General features: G+C 38.9%; 1 protein-coding gene across 1 annotated transcript in view; it reads right to left on the minus strand.

Moving 5' to 3' along the window:
• Positions 1–1021: 1021 nt before the first annotated feature.
• The window catches only part of LOC140492178 (alpha-1A adrenergic receptor-like), a 31012-nt gene continuing 7907 nt past the window's right edge, over positions 1022–24126 (minus strand). Inside the window, exon 2 of the mRNA XM_072591035.1 lies at positions 1022–2293. Coding sequence (XP_072447136.1) covers positions 1734–2293 — 560 coding nt within the window. The 3' untranslated portion in view covers positions 1022–1733. The remainder of the gene's footprint in view (positions 2294–24126) is intronic.

The following is a 24126-nucleotide window of genomic DNA, read 5'->3' on the forward strand; positions in this document are numbered from 1 at the left end:
ACCTCAGATTACAACAGGATCTTGATCAGATGGGCCAATGGGATGAGAAGTGGCAGATGGAGTTTAATTCAAATAACTGCGAAGTGCTGTATTTTGGGAAAGCAAATCTTGGCAGAACTTATACAATTATTGGTAACATCCTAGGGAGTGTTGCTGAACAAAGAGACCTTGGAATGCAGGTTCATAGCTCCTTGGAAGTGGAGTCGCAGGTAGATAGGATAGTGAAGAAGGCATTTGGTGTGCTTTCTTTTATTGGCCAGAGTATTGAGTACAGGAGTTGGGAAGTCATGCTGTAGCTGTACAGACATTGATTAGGCCAGTGTTGGAATATAGCGAGCAATTCTGGTCTCCTTCCTATCGGAAAAATGTTGTGAAACTTGAAAGGGCTCAGAAAAGATTTACAAGGATGTTGCGAGGTTTGAAAGATTTGAGCCTGTACAGGTTGGGGCTATTTTCCCTGGAACATCATCGGCTGAGGAGTGACCTTATAGAGGTTTACAAAATCATGAAGGGCATGGATAGGGTAAATCAGCAAAGTCTTTTCCCTGGGGTGGGTGAGTCCAGAACTAGAGGACATTGGTATACTGTGAGAGGGAAAAGATATAAAAGAGACCTAAGGGGCAACTTTTCAAGTAGAGGGTGGTATGTATATGGAATGTAACCTTTAAAAAGCATTTGGATGGGTACATGAATTGGAAGGGTTCGGAAGGATATGGGCCAGATGTTGGCAGGTGGGACTAGATTGGGTTGGGATATCTGGTTGACATGGATGGGTTGGACCGAAGGATCTGTTTCCATGCTGTACATATCTATGACTCTATGACTCTAATCTTGCTATCTCAACTATTATATAGTCGAGTCAGTGCCAGTGCAGTCTACTGCAAAGAACCCAAATCAAAACAAAACTGATCATTCATTTTGGAGAAGGTTTTTTTTAAAAAAAACAGTTGTTTAATGATTTTCACAGAAAAACATGATGCATCATAAGCTTGCCAGGTTTTATGACGACGAAAATTCTGTCAGATCGATGTTTAAAAACCTTCGTTCATTGTTATTCTCATTATAAAGCTATATTGAATTGTCCCTCCTGTTCATTCTTGACTCTGATTAAAATGTACAGATGACCTGCTTCTTCTCTCCAGCCTCTACCATTAACAATCAGTAGCCAACTACAGGCAATGGTGCGCAAGGTGATTCAATGTCTGTCTATTTCTTTCTGGCCTGGTTTCCATTCATCACTCTCTGTAACAACACACGCACACAATATGGCTTCATGTGAAATTCAAATTCATCTGGTGAAAGGAGGAATTGTGAAGACAAAACATTATGATCTAACACCAGTCATTCTACAGACGCATTTTGGTCATCTGCAAAAGTCCTTGTTTCAACCCAATTCTCCAATAACGTCCATTTCCAATTTTCTAGGGGACACTCTTTATTCAACATGGCCTATAATACATAGACTGAAATATAGACTTAATCACTGACCTATTACAAACAAAACACTTTAGTTCAAATGCAAACTATGCATTGTAGGCAATAAGCATCTTCCTGAGGATATAAGGCTTCCATGGTAATATACATCTGAAATAATAAATAAGTACACATATCGGACTGAGAATAAAACGTTTATGTAGCAATTATATTACGTGCATTTATACCACTGTAAACAATATAACATACAGCAACACAGCATTATCACAAGTCATTACAAATGGAAATGTTGGCTTTTGTTAAATATCTGTTATGTCATGACTCTGAACATTCTGTTGAAATTCTTCTGCTATTGCTTGTTGTCCAAAATTCATGTTTTGCGTTGTAAGTGTAGTTGAAGTAGCACAGACTCCGTACTCTCCATTGATTATATTTCTGGGTGATTCATATTGTTCTTTTGGTCCATTGGCCTGCAAGGAAGAATGGCCAAAGGTAGGGAACAGCTTCCAGTCCCTTAGGTTCCACATCTCTAAGCTCTGTGCCTTACTCTTATCACTGAAGCAGGGATTGGAATTCAATGATGACCTTCTGTCATTGCCATTGAAAATATCAGAGCCACCATCCACTGAGTCTTTCCTTTGCTGATCAAGAGAATTAATCTTCCAGTTGTAATTGTAAACCCTCCAAGCTGGTCGCCTCCTGCGATGACACTGGCATTTCAGAATCCGGATAAAAGCACGTTTAAATTCTTTACTATTACAAGAGTAAATAATAGGGTTTACGCAACTGTTCGAGTAACCCAGCCAAAATACTACTTTGAAGACAGTTTCAGTTGGCCTCAAGGACGGAAAGAAGGAACCTACAAGAAAAAAAGTAGATAGAAATTATATTCCCATAATAGTAAATAAGCAAATTAATAATTAATACTGGATAGTCAACCTTTAAAGTTAAACTAGAGTTATATAGCACTTAAGTTGCAACCTGAAATTGCATTCCCTTTTTAGCTTACTTTTTTCATCATGAAATTTGTTTAATGTTTGGCATTCATCTTTGGCATTCATGAGTTGAAACATTTTGTGTTCTGCATTAATTTTGTCCTATCTTAGGGTGGGGACTTACAAATCTCTTTAAACATCCAAAGGTAAATAGAGTCATAGAGTGAAAGAGATGTACAGCACGGAAACAGACCCTTCGGTCCAACTTGTCCATGCCGACCAGATATCCTAAATTAATCTAGTCTCATTTGCCACTCTTGGCCCATATCCCTGTCAACCCTTCCTATTCATGTACCCATCCAGATGTCTTTTAAATGTTGTAATTATATTAGCTTCCACCACTTCCTCTGGCAACCCATTCCATACACGCACCATCCTTTGTGTGAAAACTTGCGCCTTAGGTCCCTTTTAAATCTTTCCCCTCACCCTAAACTTATGACCTGTAGTTCTGGACTCCTGCAACCCATGTCCCTCATGATTTTATAAACCTCTATAACATCACTCCTCAGCTTCTGATGCTCCAGGAAAAACAGGCCCAGCCTATTCAGCCTCTGCCTATATCGCAAACCCTCCAATCCTGGCATCATGCTTGTCAATCTTTTCTGAACCCTTTTAAGTTTCACAACATCCTTCCTAAAGGAGGAAGACCAGACTTTCATTCCTAATGAAGGACTTTTGCCTGAAACGTCGATTCTCCTGCTCCTCGGATGCTGCCTGACCTGCTGTGCTTTTCCAGCACCATACTCTCAACTCTGATCTCCAACATCTGCAGTCCTCACTTTCTCCCAGACCAGACTTGCACACATTATTCCAAAAGCAGCCTAACCAATGTCCTGTACAGCTGCAACATGACCTCCCAACTCCTATACTCAATGTTCTGACCAATAAAGGAACGTATACCAAATGCCTTCATCACTATCCTATCTACCTGAGACTCCATTTCAAGGAACTATGAACCTGCAATCCAAGATCTCCTTGTTCAGCAACACCCCCAGGACCTTATCATTAAGTATATAAATCCTGCTCAGATTTGCCTTTCCAAAATGCAGCACCTCACATTTATCTAAATTAAAATCCATCTGACACTTCTCAGCCCATTGGCCCATCTGATCAAGATCCAGTTGTACTCTGAGGTAACCTTCTTCGCTTTCCACTACACCTCCAATTTTGGTGTTATCTGCAAACTTACTAACTATATCTCCTATGTTCATATTCAAATCAGTTATATTAATGATGAAAAGCAGTGGACCCAGCAACGATCCTTGTGACACATCACTGGTCACAGGCCTCCAGTCTGAAAAGCAACCATTCATGACCAAATTCTATCTTCAAGCCAGTTCTGTAACCAAATGGCTAGTTCTCCCTGTATTCCATGTGATCTAACCGTGTTAACCAGTGGAACCTTGTTGAATACCTTACTGAAATCCATATAGACCATGTCTGACCTCATCAATCCTCTTTGTTACCTTTTCAAAAAGCTCAATCAAATTAGTGAGACATGATTTCCCACACACAAAGCCATGTTGACTATCCCTAATCAATCCTTGCTTTTCCAAATACATGTATATGCTGTCCCTCAGGATTCCCTGAGGGGAATTAGATTAGATTACTTACAGTGTGGAAACAGGCCCTTCGGTCCAACAAGTCCACACCGCCCCGCCGAAGCACAACCCACCCATACCCCTAACCTAACACTACGGGCAATTTAGAATGGCCAATTCACCTGACCTGCACATCTTTGGACTGTGGGAGGAAACCGGAACACCCGGAGGAAACCCACGCAGACACAGGGAGAAGGTGCAAACTCCACACAGACAGTCGCTTGAGGTGGGAATTGAACCCAGGTCTCTGGCGCTGTGAGGCAGCAGTGCTAACCACTGTGCCACCGTGCCGCCCCACTAATGCTTTGAAATGCTTTGAAACTTTCTATATCTGACTCTTGTTGATGGTAAGAACATGTTTTTACAGTGTCAACATGTACCTGTTGTACTTGTAGGTGGCATGGTAATGGGCATTTACAGTGTTAAATAACTGTCAAAGTAATGAAAAGCTGATATGATGCTATGGGTCTGGGAATCAGCCTTGCAATTTGAGATTAGAGCCATTAGGTGTCAGCACACACATATATATATATATATATATATATATATATGTGTGTGTGTGTATATATATGAGACTGTGATTATCATTTACCATTAACATAGAGCTGAAAAAATAATATTACAAAGAGAAATGAAATCTAAATATGCGTGGCTGAAATGAGTCTCTATTCAGCTGACATTATTTAAAAGCTGATCTGTTTATTAATCAGCTCTGATAATTTCATCCTGTGACATTTTCCAAAGTTGGTCAGCCTGCAACTCAGCAATCTTCCAGGCCAAGTATACTTACCTGGCAGGGGCCAAAGATTAGATTTGCTGTGGAAATTATTGATTGAAGATCCCTCTTTACCAAAAATATGGTCACAAAGAAATGGTTTTGGGCCATTCTTAATCATAACTGTTTGGAGATTCCTCTCCCATTTCTCATGTGAGATCTTACTATGGAAAATCAGCTCCTCCAACTGATTCCACTCTCCTGAATCTTGCCAATTTTAATATTGCATTCACTGAAAGGTGTAATTTAGGATCCTGAGAATTGCTTACTCCCTGAGTTGGCCACCAAAACTTTTCATGAATTTTAGTTTTCCTGAACAACACTACTCCAACTTCCCCAGCTTTGCCAGCCCACCCCCAAACACATGTCCATCTCAATTATAACCTGAATTAGCATGAAATTTGTTCATGCTTATCAAAACATATACCTCTCTAATTAGTAGAGATAATGAAATATGCAAAATAGCTCACTGACTGACATGTAAAATCAAACCAAAGAGCCTCAGAACCATATGCTTCACGACTTTCAAAATTTTATTACATTCCATACCCAATCACTCACAAAGAAACTTTAAGATTGACAACAAAGACTGCAGTCTGACACAAATCAAAGATTTTCCATTCAGTAATGTTGGAGCTTGACATATGAAGTCATGTGATAACATCAGTGTTAAAATTACCCACTGACTGTCATACTGAATATGTACGCTAAAACAGGATTTTAAAAAATGTATGGTGCCTCTGATGTTACTCTCCTTGTTTTTAGATGTACTCAGAATGTAGGAACTATTGCACCACAATTTAAAGCTGACATTTATGCTGCACATTGAATTTTGAGAAAAAAGTATGCTGAGATAAATTACATTTCGCGTGTAGTCCACTGATTTGTCCTTGAGTTTATTGTAAATGCCTTGTGTTTATGCTGACAGCTGGTTGCTGTGTTCTGTTGGAATTTGGAACAGCTGTTTACAGTCACAATGTATCCAAATAATAGCATAGAGAGCAGCACAAAAGCATGTAGGCAAACAAAATGAAAGTCAAGTGGAAATTGTTAAACAATGCAATTATAATCTCTGGTTTCACGTGAGTTAAATGCTGTTAGAATACTAGATTTTGAAGATAATGCATCCAAAAATAGATGGGTGAAGGAATCAAATCTTCTATAAGGATTCATTAGTGGTCAACTTTAATTCATAGCTCTGCCCTTGTATTGGTTAACACATAAGCATTTCAAATAATGTAACAATAAATTTTAAACATGATCATCTGTGACTGGATGACTGCATGATGCCATATACCCGATTGCCTTACGTTGGGCTGATTGCTTAATTGATTGGTCCAGTCAGTTCAGGCATATTTAAAATGTAATAATTTCCAGTGGAGGGTGCTATTGCTTCAAATAGCCAGATCTCTTAATTTATCAGTGAGCCACAGCTATCGGAAACAATACTGTACCCATTTCTGATACTGATGCCTATAGTTATTCCCTATAAGGAGATCTACTGACATGATATGTCTGTATGTTCTTATGCTTTGCGCCATCCTCACACATTCACTGCAGGTTGTTTGTAATTGTTCTGCGGCTTCAGTCAAATTGATCAACTCCTCTTTATGCTGATTTCTACCTTGTCTTCTGGAAGAGATCTCTGCAGCTTTTTAGCTCTGATCAAATGGCCAAATAGTGATATTTCTTTTCTCAGTGTGGTGTTTTAAAAGTTAATTTTGTGCTTGCAGTTTTGAGTAATTTTTAATTTTTGTTGTGTTTGTACATGTAACTTTTAGCATACGTCATAACATTTATATTTGAAAAGCGTCTGCTTTCTTTATAGATCCTTACGTTAAATCCTAATGAACAGGATTTACATGTACTTGGATATTTACATGTACATTCCTGAAGAAGGGCTTATGCCTGAAACATCAATTCTCCTGCTCCTTGGATGCTGCCTGATCTGCTGCGCTTTTCCAGCAACACATTCTTCAGCTCTGATCTCCAGCATCTGCAGTCCTCACTTTCTCCTATGTACTTGGATAGGTAGGAATGATTAGAGGTAGTTAACATGGCTTTGTGCATGGGAAATCATGTCTCACAAACTTGTTTGAGTTTCTTGAAGAAATAATGAAGAGGATTGATGAGTGCACATCGGTGGATGTGATCTATAAGCACTTCAGTGAGAATTCGACAAAGTTCCTCATGGTAGACTGATTAGCAAGATTAGATAACATAGAATACAGGGAGAACTAGCTATTTGGTTACAGAACTGGCTCAAAAGTAGAAGATAGAAGGTGGTAATGAACGGTTGCTTTTCAGACTGGAGGTCTGTGGTTGGTGGTGTGCCTCAAGGATTGGTGCTGGGCCCAGTGCTTTTTGTCATTTACATAAATGATTTGAATGTGAACATAGGAGGTATAGCTAGTAAGTTTGCAGATTACACCAAAATTGGAGATGTAGTGGACAGTGAAGAAGGTTACCTCAGAGTACAACGGGATCTTGATCAGGTGAGCCAATGGGTTGAGGAGTGGCAGATGGATTTTAATTTAGATAAATATAAGGTGCTGCATTTTGGAAAGGCAAATCAGGACAAGACTTTATACACTTAATGGTAAGGTCCTGGGGAGTGTTGCTGAACAAAGAGACTTTGGAGTGCAGGTTCATAGTTCCTTAAAATGGAGTCTCAGTTAGATAGGATAGTGAAGAAGGCATTTGGTATGCTTTCATTTATTTGTCAGAGCATTGAGTATAGGAGTTGGGAGGTCATTTGCAGCTATACAGGACATTAGTTAGGCCACTTTTGGCACAATGTGTCCAATTCTGGTCTCCCTCCTATATGAAGAATGTTGTGAAACTTAAAAGGGTTCAGAAAAGATTTGCAAGGATTTTGCAAGGGTTAGAGAGGCTGAATAAGCTGTTTTCCCTGGAGCGTCAGAGGCTCGGGGTGACCTTATAGAGGTTTATAAAATCATGTTGGGCATGGATAGGTTAAATAGACAAGGTCTTTTCCCTGGCATGGGGGAGTCCAGAACTAGAGGGCAGAGGTTTAGGGTGAGAGGGGAAAGACTTATAAGGGACCAAAGGGGCAACATTTTCACGCAAAGGGTGGTGTGTGTATGGAATGAGCTGCCAGAGGAAGTGAACGAGGCTGGTACAACTACAATATTTAAAAGACATCTCGATGGGTATATGAATAGGCAGGGCCAAGGATATGGGCCAAGTGCTAGCAAATATTAATTTTGGTATCTGGTTGGCATGGATGAGTTGGATCAAAGGGTCTGTTTCCGTGCTGTACATCTCTAAAACTCTTTGACAAAGTGTCAGTTAGACTCGAAACGTCAGCTCTTTTCTCTCCTTACAGATGCTGCTAGACCTGCTGAGATTTTCCAGCATTTTCTCTTTTGGGTTCTAAAACTCTATGACTCTATCTTTATTTTTTGTCCAGGTTTCTGAGGCATACATAATGTATAGAATGTAAAATGTTTTGTGGTTATATTCCTTGTTGTTTGTTTGAGTTTTCTTGTGAACACATTATTTATTTTCATAAAATTACTATCGGTTATCTCTATCCTTTTTCTAACTTCTGCATTACATCTATCACTTCCTGTAATTACATGTCATACATATGATGTCGAGCATGAACACTACCAACTGCTAGCTCAAAGTGGAGAGAATCTCCAAGAAGATCGCACACATCAACTAGCTCCTTGATGAAGGAGCAGCTTGTACTACCAAATAAACCTGTTAGATGATAACCTGGAAAAAATGACGACTATAACCTGGTGTTGAGTGATCTTTAACTATGTGCTATATAGAATAAGTTTTTGATTTGTTTCAGTGTGATGCCATCCACTTCAATCTTCACTCTATTTTTGTCTAATGCACTTTTCCTGACTACCATTAATTTGGCTTATTGGTGTTGATACTCAACCCATATGCAAAACTTTTAAGTTTTACTTGATCTGTGACATATCAGACCTGTGCCACCTACAGCATTATGGCAAGGTTACCTATTACTATTTGGAAGTCACATACTAATGTTTTAACTACTGCTAGGATACTTCATTTCAGTGAGGATATTATACATTAAGAACAAAATATTGAACCTTTGGAGGAATAATCATGAAATTATTGAATTGTTCGGCAGAGGAGGCTAGTTAGCTCATCTTCCAATACTGGCTTTCTGAAAGAGTTGTCCAACTAGTTCAACTCTGCTGTTCTCTTCCCATAATTCTGCAAATCTTTATATATATACATATATATAAAATATATATATTCAGTTTCCATTTAAAACTTTCTTTTAATTTCTTTATACATACATAAAACCCTGGTATACTGTTCTATATTTGTAAGATCCGCCCTACTATCCTTTTTTGACACCATCACCTTGATAACTTGTTATGATCTCTCTACCTTCATTAGTTTGTACAGATTTGGATTACTTGCTACTTTGATTACATCCTTGGAATGCGACTCTTGTTATTCCAGCCATTTGGTTTGTCTTCAGCACCATCTTATTTTAAATATTTTGTAATCATCTCTATGCCTCAATTCATGGGATCATAGGTCATCCCATCACTTGCTATTCAGCTGTTGATACTTTACTCACACCACCTGACACTTTCGGTCACCTGCAGAGACTTGTTATTAAGCCTGTACACTCCACTCACACCATTCATATGATCTCCTGATCTCTCTGCCTATACATGCTGTGCCTGTGTGCTTCTCTTTACCTGACAAACAAGCAGTCCTCCAAAAGCTTGTGATTTCAAATAAACTTGTTGGACTTTAACTTGGTGTCGTGTGACTTCTGACCTACAATTCTTCCATATAATCTAGCTACTTGCTACATTAAAACTCTCCTCATCTTGCCTCTGATTATTTTACCAATTATTTAAATCTATGTCTTCTTATTATCAATTCTCTTGCCAATGGAAAGAGTTCCTTCCTGTTCACTCTACTGAAAGTATTCATAACTTTATAATTTAAAACATCTTTATTAAATCTCCCTATAACTCTTTATGTTTTGAGAGAACAATCTCAGTTTCTTAAGTCTCTCCCTATAACTGCTATCCATCATCTCAACTACCAGTCTAGTAAACTTAACCTGCACCATCTCTAAGGCCTAATGTTGAACAGAGGCACAACATTTTGTTCAAGATTACTAACACATGGAATGTCCAATTTCAGATTCATTGCCAACATCATTGGAGTTATTACGATTTATTAGTCCAAACTCAGTTGAGGACAAGAGGAACAGAGAGAATTTTGCAAATCATGGCATGGGTTGAGATATCTTTCCATCATAAAGCAAAAAGGTAAATGAGATACAAGGGACTTGTATTTCAAATTAAAGTATATTAAAACAAAGTTTTCACGTCTTGTTAATCTTTTCCAAAATTTCCAGATTGCATGCTCTCAAATCATAGTATTAAATTACAATATTAATATCAAACATTTGTTGGAAAAATGTTGTAATTTCTAGCAACATGTATTATATCTTTGCAATAGTTTCGAAACTGAACAAAAATAAACAGATATTAGACAATGTGATTAATTGTAAGATAAAACATATAATCAAATGAGAACGAACAGCTACCATACAAGCAAATGCCAGGCAACAGGAGGAGAAACAACAGATCCAACAGGAAAGAGGCAATTATGATTCTGGGCGCTCATTTAATGAACCTAGTAATGGAAATGTGCCAAATCTTCATTCACAATGGGTATATACTTGCACTGAATTATTCATAATTTTGGTTTTTAAATGAGATACTTAAATGAGCTGAACAGTAACTAAATAGAACATTTGAAAATTAATTGTGTGCCTGCTATCTTTATGTGAACAGAAGTAAGACAATGGAAAGCATCCAAAGAAACTTAAAACAGAACTTTTTTACCACCATTTTTTTTCCATTTTTGACATGTACAGCAGCTATTTGCCTACTTTGTCATTCACCCCTTCACTGACACTCAGCAGCCTCAGTAGATTGACTCAAGATGTTATTGAGTGTCTAGATAGAGAATTGACACTGCGCAAAAGACAATGCACAGGAAAGCCAAAGAATGAGGTACTGCAAATGGATAATGAAACTCTGATTTGGAACATCAGTATGTATTTGAATATTGAATGCTAGTGCCAAGGGTTCTGAAAAGAAAAGCAAATTGAAGAGGGCAGAGAAGCAAATGAAATGTAAAGACTCTTCAGAAGATTTGTAATAGAGGAATTCAAAATAATTACAATGAGAGAAGATTACAGGTGAAATTTAAAAAAACTAAAAGTTGATAAATTTCTAAAAACGTGCTGGCTTACATCCTAAAAATATAGCTGAAGAGATATTGAATACCCTGGTTTTGATTTTCTATAATTCCATAGTTTTAGGAATGACTCCAGTAGGTTGGAAGAAAGTTAACGTAATGCTGCTAATTGAGAAAGGATCAGAAGTCACATGACACCAGATTATGTCCAGCAGGTTTATTTGAAATCACAAACTTTCGGAGTGCTGCTCCTTCATCATGTGGAGGGAAGAGAAGCACATAGGCACATAATTTATTTAACCAAAGAGATCAAAAGATCATACAAATGGTGTGATTGGAGTGTTGACAGGCTGAATAATAAGTCTCTGCAGGTAACGAAAAGTGCCTGTTTCAAGAGGGCCAACATCACCCCTGTGCCTAAGAAGGCTCATGCAGCATGTCTCCATGACGACCGCCCAGTGGCCTTAACTTTGGTAGTCATGAAGTACTTTGAAAGACTGGTCATGGCATTAATCAACTCCAGCCTCTCCACTACTCTTGACCCACTCCAATTTGCCGATCAGACTAACAGATCAACATCAGATGCAATATCATTTGCCCTGCACCCCTCCCTAGAACATCTTGACAACAAGAACAGCGATGTACGAATCCTACTTACTGACTACAATTCAGCCTTCAACACTATTATCCCCTCGAGACTGATTAATAAGCTTAGTGATCTCGGACTAAGCCCTTACTCTCTGCACCTAGATCCTCAGTTTCCTGACCCACAGGTCACAATCAGTGAAGATTGGGGACATTTCATCCTCACTAACACTTAACACTGGACCCTCCCAGGGGTGCGTACACAGCGCCCTACTGTATTCACTGTATATTCATGACTGCGTCGCCAAATACCAGACTAATGCCATTTACAAGTTCACTGATGACACCAACATAGTTGGTCGAATCTCAGATGGCGCCGAAACAGACTACAGATGGGAGGTGGAAGACCTGCAAAAATGGTGCACTGACAACAACCAAGCTCTCAATGCTGGCAAAATTAAGGAACCCATTATTGACTTTTGGCAGGATGTTATTCATGCTCCCCTACACATTAACAGCACAAAGGTGGAACGAGTGGAGACTGTTAAGTTCCTGGGAGCGGTCATCCACAACAAGCTTTCTTGGACTCTTTATGCGGATGCACTGGTTACAAAGGCCCAACAATGCCTCTTCTTCCTCAGGCAGCTGAGGAAATTTGGCATGATGACAGATACTCTTGCCAACTTTTATAGGTGCGCCATCAGGATTGTCTGTCTGGATGTATCACTATCTGGTATAGCAACTGTACCATTCAAGATCGGACACGGTTACAGAGAGTGGTAAACTTGTCCTGGACAATCATAAAGGCCAACCTCCGGTCTATAGACTCTGTTCTACCAGGTCCATTGTCAAGGGAAGGCCGCCAGCAACCTCAAAGACCATACCACCCTGGCAATGTTTTTCTACAGCCTCTACCACCAGGGAGAAGGTACAGAAACCTAAACACATGCACCAGCTAGTTTCAAAACAATCTCTACCCTCCTGTTGTTAGAATACTGAATGGACTCACAAACTCTTAACATTCACCTGTACCTGTGTTTTTGTTTTTGCTGCTGTTCCCTTTTATTTACTTATTTATACTGCATAACGCTGTGATCTGCCTGTATTGTTCGCAAGACAAAGCTTTTCACTGTGCCTCGGTACAAGTGACAATAAATTCAATTTGATTCAATTTAGTGTCAGTGTGAATAAAGTGTCAACAGCTGACTAGCAAGTGTAGTGATGATGCATAATCTGATTAATTGAGGCAGAGAGATACTTATAAAACATTTAAAAAGGTGGTGCTGGATGTAAACTGAACAGCTGGAATAACATGATAGGTATAACAGTTGCATGCCAAAGGTCTAACCATTTGAGAAAGGAGGGAGAGATAAAACAGAAGTACAGGTCATTTTAATCTATATCGATCATTTTAAAATATTAGAATGTATGGATGTAGGTTTGCTCGCTGAGCTGGAAGGTTCATTTCCAGACGTATCGTTACCCTACTAGGTAACATCTTCAGTGGGTCTCAGAGCAAAGCACTGCTGATAATTCCTGCTTTCTATTTATAGGTTTGGGTTTCTTTGGGTTGGTGATGTCATTTCCTGTAGTGACATCATTTTCTGTTCTTTTTCTCAGGGGGTGGTAGATTGGGTGTGACTCGATTTGTTTGTTGATAGAGATCTGGTTGGAATGCCATGCTTCTAGGAATTCTCATGCATGTCTCTGATTGACTTGTCCTCAGACGGATGTGCTGTCCCAGTTAAAGTGGTGTCCTTCCTTATCTGTATGTAAGGATACTAGGCTCTCACTGTCCACCCAATCTGATTATCTTGTAAGCCTCAATTAAGTCATCTGTCAACCTTCTTCTCTCTGACGAAAACAGCCTCAAGTCTCTCAACCTTTCTTTGAAAGACTTTCCCTACATACTAGGCAACATCCTTATAAATCTCCTCTGAACCCTTTCCAAAGCTTCCACATCTTTCCTATAATGTGGTGACCAGAACTGTATGCAATATTCCACGTGTGGCTGCACCAAAGTTTTGTACAGCTGTAACATGACCTCATGGTTCCAAAACTCAAACCTTCTACCAATAATAGCTAACACATCATATACCTTCTTAACAGCTCGATTAACCTAGGTGGCAACTTTGAGGGATCTATGTACATGAATGCTGAGGTCTCTCTGCTCTGCTTACCAAAAATCTTACCATTAGCCCAGTACGCTGCATCCCTGTTACTCCTTCCAAAGTGAATCACCTCACACTTTTCTGCATTACATTTCATTTGCCACCTCTCAGCCCAGCTCTGCAGTTTATCTATGTCCCTCTGTAACCTACAACATCCTTCGGCACCATCCACAACTGTACTGATCTTAGTGTGAGCTGCAAATTTACTAACCTATCCTTTTACATCCTCATCCAAGTAGTTTAAAGAAATAACAAACAGCAGTGAACCCAAAACAGATCCTTGCAATACACCACTAGTAGCTGGACACTAGGATGAACATTTCCCATCAAACACCACCCTCTGGCTTCTTTCAGCCAGACAATTTCTGATCCAAACCATTAAATCGCCCTCAATCTCATGCTTCTGTATTTTGTACAGTAACCTACCATAGGGAACCTTATCAAATGCCTTACTGAAAACCATATACACCACATCAATGGCTTTATCCTCATCCACCTGTTTGGTCACCTCCTCAAAGTACTCAATAAAGTTTGTGAGGCCAACCAACCGTTCACAAAACCGTGCTGACTATTCTTAATCAACTAATTCCTATTGAAATGATTATAAATCTTATTTCTTATAACCTTTTCCAACACTTTACCCACAACAGAGTAAGACTCACTGGTCTATAATTACCAGCATTGCCTCTACTCCCCCTCTTGAACAAGGGAACAACATTTGCTACCCTCCAGTCTTCTAGTGCTATTCCTGCAGACAATGATGACATAAAGAGCAAAGCCGAAAGGCTCAGTATCTCCTACCTGGCTTCCCAGAGAATTCTAGCTTCCAGCCAAGGGGATTTATCTATTTTCACACTTTCCAGAATTTCTAACACCTCCTCCTTGTGAACTTCAATCCCATCTAGTTTAATAGTCTGTGATTTGGAACATGAACTGCAAAGATTCACAACTGAAGATTTTTCACTTGAATGAATCATAAAAATGCAAACAGCACTCCAGAAATTCACTGCCATCCAGGACAAAGCAGTGTCCATGATTGGTACCCAAGCATAATCTTCATCACTAATTCATCACAGTTATACACCTTTACTCATGTTTGCACATAGTTATTCAAACTTTGTCAGTGCAACAGATAGTCATAGAGTCATGGAGATGTGCAGCATGGAAACAGACCCTTCAATCCAAATCGTCCATGCCGACCAGATATCCCAACCCAATCTAGTCCCACCTGCCAGCACCCGGCCATATCCCTCCAAACCATTCCTATTCATAAACCCTTCCAGATGCCTTTTAAATGTTGCAATTTCTTGAGCCTCCACCATTTCCTCTGGCAGCTCATTCCATACCCGTACCACCCTCTGTGTAAAAAAGCTGTCCCTTAGGTCTCTATTATAACTTTCCCCTCTCACCCGAAACCTATACCTTCTAGTTCTGGACTCCCCCACCCCAGGGAAAAGACTTTGTCTATTTATCCTATCCATGCTCCTCATGATTTTATAAACCTCTATAAGGTCACCCCTCAGCCTCTGACACTCCAGTAAAGGAAAGCATATTAAACACCTTCTTCACTCTACCTTCAAAGAGCTATGAACCTACACTCCCAGGTCTCTTTGTCCAGCAACACTCCCCAGAATCTTACCATTAAGTGTGTAAGTCCTGTTCTGATTTGCGTTCCTAAACTGCAGCACATCACATTTATCTAAATTAAACTCCATCTGCCACTGCTCAGCTCATTTGCCCATCTGATCAAGATCCTGTTTTCCTCTGGTGTATTCTTCTTTGCTGTCCACTACCCTTCCAATTTGATGCCACCTGCAAACTTACTACTCTCTTATGCTCACATCCAAATAATTTGTATAAATGACGAAAAGTAATGGACCCAGCACCCATCGTTGTGGCACTCCACTAGTCACAGGCCTCCAGTCTGAAAGGCAATCTTCCACCACCGCCCTCTGTCTTCTACCTTTGAGCCAGTTCTGTATCCAAATGGCGAGTTCTCCTTGTATTCCATGAGATCTACCTTTGCTAACAAGTCTCTCATGGGGAACTTTGTCGAACGCCTTACTGAAGTCTATATAGATCACGTCCACCGCTCTGCCCTCATCAATCCTCTTTGTTACTTCTTCAAAAACCTCAATCAAGTTTGTGAGACATGATTCCCACACACAAAGCCATGTTGACTATCCCTAATCAGTCCTTGCCTTTCCAAATACATGTACATATTGTCCCTCAGAATGCCCTCCAACAACTTGCCCAACACTGACATCAGGCTCGCTGGTCTATAATTCCTTGGCTTGTCTTTACCACCTTTCTTAAACAGTGGTACCACATTAGCCAACCTCCAGTCTTCCAGCACCTCACCTGTGACTATCAATGATACAAATATATCAGCAAGAGACCCAGCAATCACTTCCCTAGTTTCCCACAGAGTTCTAGGGTACACCTGATCAGGCCCTGGGGATTTATCCACTTTTATGTGTTTGAAGACATCCAGCACTTCCTCCTCTGTAATATGGACATTTTTCAAGATTTCACCATCTATTTCCCTAAATTCTATATCTTGCATGTCCTTTTCCACAGTAAACACTGATGCAAAATACTCAATGTCTCCAGTCTTAGGTGCAGATCTTTATTCACCCAAGCAATATCCCTTACCTTGTGAAGTAGTGTATACTATCTGCAAGTTGGACTGCAGCAACTCATCAGAATTTCCTCAACAGTACCTTCCAAATCACAGACCTCTACCACTGGCAAGGGCAGGAGCAGCAAAAGGATGGGAACACTTTCACGTGAAAGTGTTACCTTCTAAGCTGCAAACCATTCTGACTTGGAACTATATCAATGTTCCTTTATTGTTGCTGGATCAAAATTGTGGAATTTCATTTCTGTTGATAGTCTGTGTGTACTTCAAGAAGTCAACTCACCACCAGATGAAGGGCAGTTAGGGATGAACAACAAATTTTGGCCTTGTTAGCAATCCCCATAATCCATGATAGAATGAAAACAATATTATAGTTCATTTTAAGTGACTACCTCAAAGAGAGGAGAGGAGAAACAATGCAGACCAGATAAAACATTTCAAACAGTGGAATGATTACCACAAAAATAGTGAAAATTAATCAAGAATCCTTGCAAAAGTAAGCAATATGTTTGTTAACAGCTCCATTGGCTAATTAAATATTCAACCAACAGATGACAACTAGAATTTAGTTGTCTAATGTTGTATATGTGAGTGAAAAATATTATCTGCTCAACACATTCACATTATTTTAGAACAATTGTGTCTATTTAATGTTTAAGGAATATAGAACATAGAACAACATAGCACATTACAGGCCCTTTGGCCCTCAATACTGTGCCAACCTTTTATCCTATTCTAAAATCAAATTAACCTGCATACGCTACATTTTGCTACCATCCATGTGCCTGTCCAAGAATTGCTTAAATATCCTAATGTCTCTGACTCTGCTACCACTGCTGGCGATTCATTCCATGTATCCACCACTCTGTGTAAAGAATGAACCTCTGACATCTCCCCTAATCCTTCTTCCAATCACTTTCAAATTATGCCCCCTCATGATAGCCAATTCTGCCCTGGGAAAATGTCTCTGGCAATGCATTCTATCTATGCCTCTCATCATCTTGTACACTTCTATCAAGTCACCTCTCATCCTTCTTTGCTCCAATAAGAAAAGCCCTAGTTCCCTCAACCTTTCTTCATAAGATATGTCCTCCAGTCCAGGCAGCATCCTGGCAAATTTTCTCTGCACCCTTTCTAAAGCTTCCACATCTTTCCTATAATGAGACAACCAGAACTGAACACAATATTCCAAGTGTGGTCTAACCAAAGCTTTATAGAGCTGCAGAATAACTTCGCAGCTCTTAAACTCAATCACCCTGCTAATAGAAGTCAGGTGAATTGGCCATGCTAAATTGCCCATAGTGTGAGGTAAAGGGTAAATGTACGGGAATGGGTGGGTTACGCTTCGGCGGGTCGGTGTGGACTTGTTGGGCCAAAGGACCTGTTTCCACACTGTAAGTAATCTAATCTAATCTAATCTAATTAATGTATGCCTTCTTAACAACCTTATCAACTTGGGTGGCAACTTTGAGGGATCTATGGATATAGACACCAAGATTCCTCTCTTCCTCCACACTGCCAGGAATCCTGCCTTTAGCACTGTTTTCTGCATTCAAATTCGACCTTCCAAAATGAATGGCTTCATACTTTGACAGATTGAACTCCATCTGCCACTTATCAGCCCAGTTCTGCATCCTGTAAATGTCTCATTGCAACCTACAACAGCTCTCCACACTATCCACAACTCCATCGACTGTTGTGTCATCAACAAACTTACTAATCCACCCTTCCACTTCGTCATCCAAGTCATTTATAATAATCAAAAAGAGCAGAGGACCCAGAACATATCCCTGTAGAACATGACTTGTCATTGAGCTCCAGACTATATACCCATCTACCACCACTCTCTGTCTTCTATGAGCCAGCCAATTCTGTATCCACACAGACAGGTTTCCCTGTATCCCATGCCTCCTTACTTTCTGAATGAGCCTACCATGGGGAACCTTATCAAAAGCCTTGCTAAAACCTATGTACACCACATCCACTGCTCAACCTTTATCAATGTGTTTTGTTGCCTCCTCAAAGAATTCAATAAGGTTTGTGAGGCACGACCTTCCCCTCACAAAGCCATGCGGACTATCTCTAATGATTTTCGAAATCATCATAAATTTTGTCGCTCAGAATCCTCTCCAATACTTTGCCCACCACTAATGTAAGACTGACTGGTCTGTAATTCCCAGGATTATCCCTATACCCTTTCTTGAACAAGGGAATAACATTTGCTACCCACCCTACCACTCTAGTGGACAGCGAGGATGCAAAGATCATTGGCAATGGCTTAGCAATCTCTTCCCTTGCTTCCTGTAGTAACCTAAGGTATATCCTGTCACCCCAGGGGATTTATCTATAAATGTGTTTTTCAAAATTTTGAGTGCATCCTCCTTTGTAACATTAACCTGTTCCAGCATATCAGTCTGTTTCTCACTGACTTCAGAAATGTCAAGATCCCTTTTAGTGGTGAACACTGAAGCAAAGTATTCATTAAGGACCTCCCCTACCTACCCTGACTCCAGGCGCAAGGTCCCTCCATTATCCCTTACTCTGACCATCCTCTTGTTCCTAACATAAATGTAGAATGCCTTAGGATTTTCCTTAATTCTACCTGCTAAAGCTCTTTCATGCCCCCTTCTAGCTCTCCTAAGTCCATTCTTCAGTTCCTTCCTGGCTACCTTGTAACCCTCAAAAGACCTGTCTGATCTTTGTTTCCTCAACCTTAAGTAAGCTTCCTTACCCCTCTTGACTAGATATTCCACATCCCTTGTTACCCAAGGTTCTTTCACCCTACCATCCCTTCCTTGCCTCAGTGGGACAAACCTGTCTAGCACTATCAGCAGATGGCTTCTAAGCAACCTCCACATTTGTGTCATGCATTTCCCTGCGAACAGTTGTTCCCAATTTAGGCACTCCAGTTCCTACCTAACAGCATTGCAATTCCCCTTCCTCAAATTACATACTTTCGTCTGCTCATATCCTTCTCCACGCATATGGTTAAAGGTCATGGAGTTGTGATCACTATCACCGAAATGCTCTCCCACCGAAAGGTTTGACATCTGGCATGGTGGCCGAATCCAATATGGCCTGCCCTGTAGTTGGCCTAATTACATATTGCATCAGGAACCCTTCCTTGTCACATCTGAAATAAACTGCTTTGTCCAAACTATTTGTACTAAGTAGGTTCCATTCAATATTAAGGAAGTTAAAGTCTTATGGGCTCATAATACACTACTGAGGTTGTTTCCACCTCCATTTACAGTGACTTCCAGGCAAAATCTCATAAAATTTAAATAACAGGGCAAAATGGAATTCATTTGCTGGTACCAGAAACTTCCAATGCTATTCACTCATGCTGTAACGTACATTTATCATTTATGCTCTCAGATCTTCTATTGTTGATGTAAGCACTTTAAAATGGGCTCATAACGGTTAAAGAAATGCAACTATTCCATTGTTACATTACATATATTATTATGAATTTTGATCACAAAGCATCAACAGTAAGGAAAAAGTGCAATTACTGTATATATCTGAGTAAAAGGTGATCTCATATAACAGTTGACGTCCTATTTTTGGCCAAATATTCTGGAATTTTCCATATATCTCATATAAATGTCGACCCTGGTTCTTCACAGATAACAGATCAATATTTGTGAGTCAAGGTATTATCCTGAACATAAATGCTATGATGATGAAATATATTTTGTTGTGCTATTATGTATTTTGATATACAATTCACACCATTTTGGCATGAAAGTTTAAAAGACGCATCAGGTCAGAGTCAGGTGACAACCTCCCTTTGTGTGCAGCTCAGCTGAGCTCAGTTCCCAGTGGAATACAATCATAAACCTAAATGAGGTTTTGAAATGTCTTCATCATTTTGTATAAAAATGCCCTCCAGATTATGAAGTTTTATTCAGTGCTGAAGATGTTTAACAGTGTGATTTTGCAGGAGTTTAATGAACATTTTGATATACTTAATTTAAGATGCACCATGTAATTCTAATTTAATGCCATATTATATTTCTACTTCATTTTTTGTATATATAAAAACTTAGTAATTTCTTCTTGTTTCTATTGTCTTTATCTGGTAATTACTGTAATTTGTTGTGTTTTTTATTCATTTCATGATCAATTGGGCTTCTGTTTATGATACAGCATTGTGGACTGTAGCATGAAATTCAGCCCCTCAAAAGTAATATCCATGTAATTGTCAACCCCATAAATTTAATGGTACTTTAAATATGGTACTTTAAAATCTTTGGGGATCCATTATTGTTTTTAAAATATTTGAAGAAGATTTTAAGTGTTAATATCAATTACAAAGTTGGATGATAAGAAAAACTAGTCCACATGATCTGGGAACTCTTGGCCTGGAAGCAATGCCCAAAATAATAAAAAATAATTATGTGGAAGGTTGAGGTAATGCAGAAACACAGAGAAGCTACTTAAGGATTTCTTCAAAGTTATTTCCTACCTAGGCTTCAATTATTTCAGCTCCGCCTAGGATGTTAAAAATCATCAGCTCATGTCACTAGTAAATCAATATGGGGTGGGAGGCAGTCCTCTGATTTTCAGAGTTAAAGATCACACAACACCAGGTTATAGTCCAACAGGTTTAATTTTTAACTCTGTCCACCCCAGTCCAACAACCGGCATCTCCAAACTCTGATCTTTATTGATCTATGCATGATTGTGGGCTTGAATATGAAGCAGTGGGGTGAGAATTATTCCATGCTCATTCTGACCCCAGTGGTCCCTCTATTCCTGTGGTCTCCATCCTTTAAGAAAGTCGAACAAACACACCTGTTCCCTAGGTCACATTTCTATCCTGGGAATCTGGAGAATTTTTGCACAAGAAGCAGCCAAAACCTCCTTGTAGCACTGCTGAGTGCTACAGCTGCCAGCTTCTGATTGGCCAGCAGATCCTGGTGTTCCTCAATAATTATCCTAAGCCTGGTTGAAAGCCAACCAGTGACCAGTTAAGTGCCTGATTTCTGGAAGATTCAGTCAGCTATCTAAGCATGGCTTTCTCCACACGAATGTCTCCCATTTTTGGATATATTTTTGAAAATGTGAAGAATCTGCCTGAAGTAACAGCGAAACATGTTTTCATAATAATGGGTGTAGTGCTGCAGTAAGATTTATTCTTTCATTCAAACTCATTTAGCAGTAGCATGTAATAGCAGAAACAACTCTATAATTACAGATATGCACATTACAATTAGGACAATGCATAATTTTTGATATACATGTTCACATATTTTGCATGACTGAAGTATAGTCACACATCAAATTACAATACATCCTGCTTTCTATATTTAATGCTTTCTACATTACATTATGCCAATATAATTTATTGATAGACACTGTTCTGTATTGGCAGCATTTATATTGATCCCACACTGTTCTACAGTTAGAGAAATGTACGCATTGCCTTCATTATTATATCTCAGGAAAGAGTTAGCCTCACAGTGACAAAGACTTACTCCACAGTTATATATTTGAACATATAGTAAATGAGTAATTGTATTTTGGAAGATTTCCCTTCGAGCATTCATAGGCAAGGAATAATAACAATATTTGAAATTATGCTCATGATTTTGTTCAAAATACTGAAGGAAAGAAATCCTTGACCAATATATTATATTTCTATGCATACTGTTAGAGAAATTCATATTCTGCTGTATTTCTGTGTGATGATAGGTGTTCTTACACATTCGTCTTTGTGACAAAATGAGTAAGTTATGACATGTGGTGAACAATCTGTTAACCTGTCATCTGTCCTTCATTTCAGAACAAAAGGAAGAAATGATTTACTGTATTCAAATTGTATTACAACTGTTGCTGCTATCTAACTCCAAATGCAATGAACTTGCCAAAGATGGATATTATGATAGGAAATGTCAGGTTTATTATAAGACATTAGTTCCACAAAGGCTTATCTCCTCCCCCTTTAATAAATCTAAATTGGGATTATTTTCATTGAGAGCTTTCAATCAGCCTGTATGGCACCAAACATACCCATGTAATCATGTTAACTACTTGAAATGATTTAACTTAATTTACTTCTATTAAATTATCCACCAGCTTCAGATACAACTATACTAAAAATGTCTTTACAAGTTAAGAGAAATAAAATAAAAGCCTAGAATATGATTATATAAATGATGACAATCATAAATTAAAATAATAGACAAGAATATTGCAAACAGATCATGTATATAGTCACCATTAAGTTTTTCGAAAATAACACAGTCTAAAATGGTCTCAGAACAGCATTATGGAAAGAGGGAAAAGAGATATACATAATCATGAGTAAAAATCCATTTTTATGAAATAAATTTTACTTTTGCTTAAAGTGAACACTGTCTTTATGAACAATTTGCTTTCTAATTTGCATAAACACAGAATCATATCTTCTTATCAACATAGATTGACTTACGGCACAAGTTGTGGTTCATACAGAAAGGCATCCTGTTCCTCTTTAACAGCTGTATGCTATTTCTGTACTGTAACTATATACACTTCAAACATTTACTCTCATGCTTAGGGGTCATTTGTAACAGAATTTGCTATGATGTAAATGGATTGTTTGGATTAAAGCTCAAAAGTTAATTGTAAAGATCACTGAATCACATCATAAATTATATTATGTGACACCTACTTTTATAACGACTAATACAAGGTTACTTTCTTTACTATTTTGTGAATTGAATGTCATAAACAAAACAAAGTTATCACAGTATGTAGTGTGGCTTTATCGTGAATCCAATACTTAGTGTGTATTAACAACTGACAAGTGAATTATAGAACAAAGCAAGAAGCTCCAGTGCCAGGAAAGAAAATTAATATTTGGGTTTAATCTATTTGTCACCATTTAAAGTGTACCTTTGTCTTTAATATGTGTTTGTCTGCTAGCATCCTAGACATGGGCCGGTTTATTTTCTTAAAAGTAAAAGCACAGTCTGTGGCACAGCAACAGACCACTGGGCGAATTGGTCTATACAACTGTTAATGTCATGCTTTAAGCATACATGTCTATTCCATTTTCTATCATGCATGTGTCTAGATTTTTCTTAAATACATTGATGTTGATTCCCTCAAATGTTCCACACACAGTGAGTTCCACATTCTACTCTCACTGGGCAAGAAGCTTCTTCCTGAATTCCTTAATCCTCACTTTGATTGAAGATTCATCCCCAGAAATTCAACACTCATTCTTGTGCCATGAATGAACAGCTCCAACCCAAATGGGCTTTCTATATTAGCTCCATCGTGACTTGACAGAATGGGCTTGCATTTTAATAAAAAAAAAATCGCTCAGTGAACATTGATCAATTCATGGAAATAGTCTGGCACGCCTTGTAACAAGGTGACAGATACCAGCATTAGTAAGGGGGGATCTAAATGTTGTTTCTAGCTTATTGGTTTGAAGGTCTCTGAAGAGAAATTTTACCAAAATTCAGATATTATGATATTAAATTTGGGAGGTCTGTGTCGCTTTTACTAACTAAACACTACAGTGTTTCTGGCGATTGTGCGAATTTGGGGCTGGGAGTTCTGTTTTGCAACATCTGGAAAAATCGCTGCAGCAACTAAGACAGGGAAGGGATAAAATAGTCCATCACTGGTAAAATCCGTAGGCCGACTTTAGAAAACGACAGTTCACATTTTTTTGCTG

The sequence above is a fragment of the Chiloscyllium punctatum genome, chromosome 20, assembly GCF_047496795.1.
Source record: "Chiloscyllium punctatum isolate Juve2018m chromosome 20, sChiPun1.3, whole genome shotgun sequence".
Classification (NCBI taxonomy): Eukaryota; Metazoa; Chordata; class Chondrichthyes; order Orectolobiformes; family Hemiscylliidae; genus Chiloscyllium; species Chiloscyllium punctatum.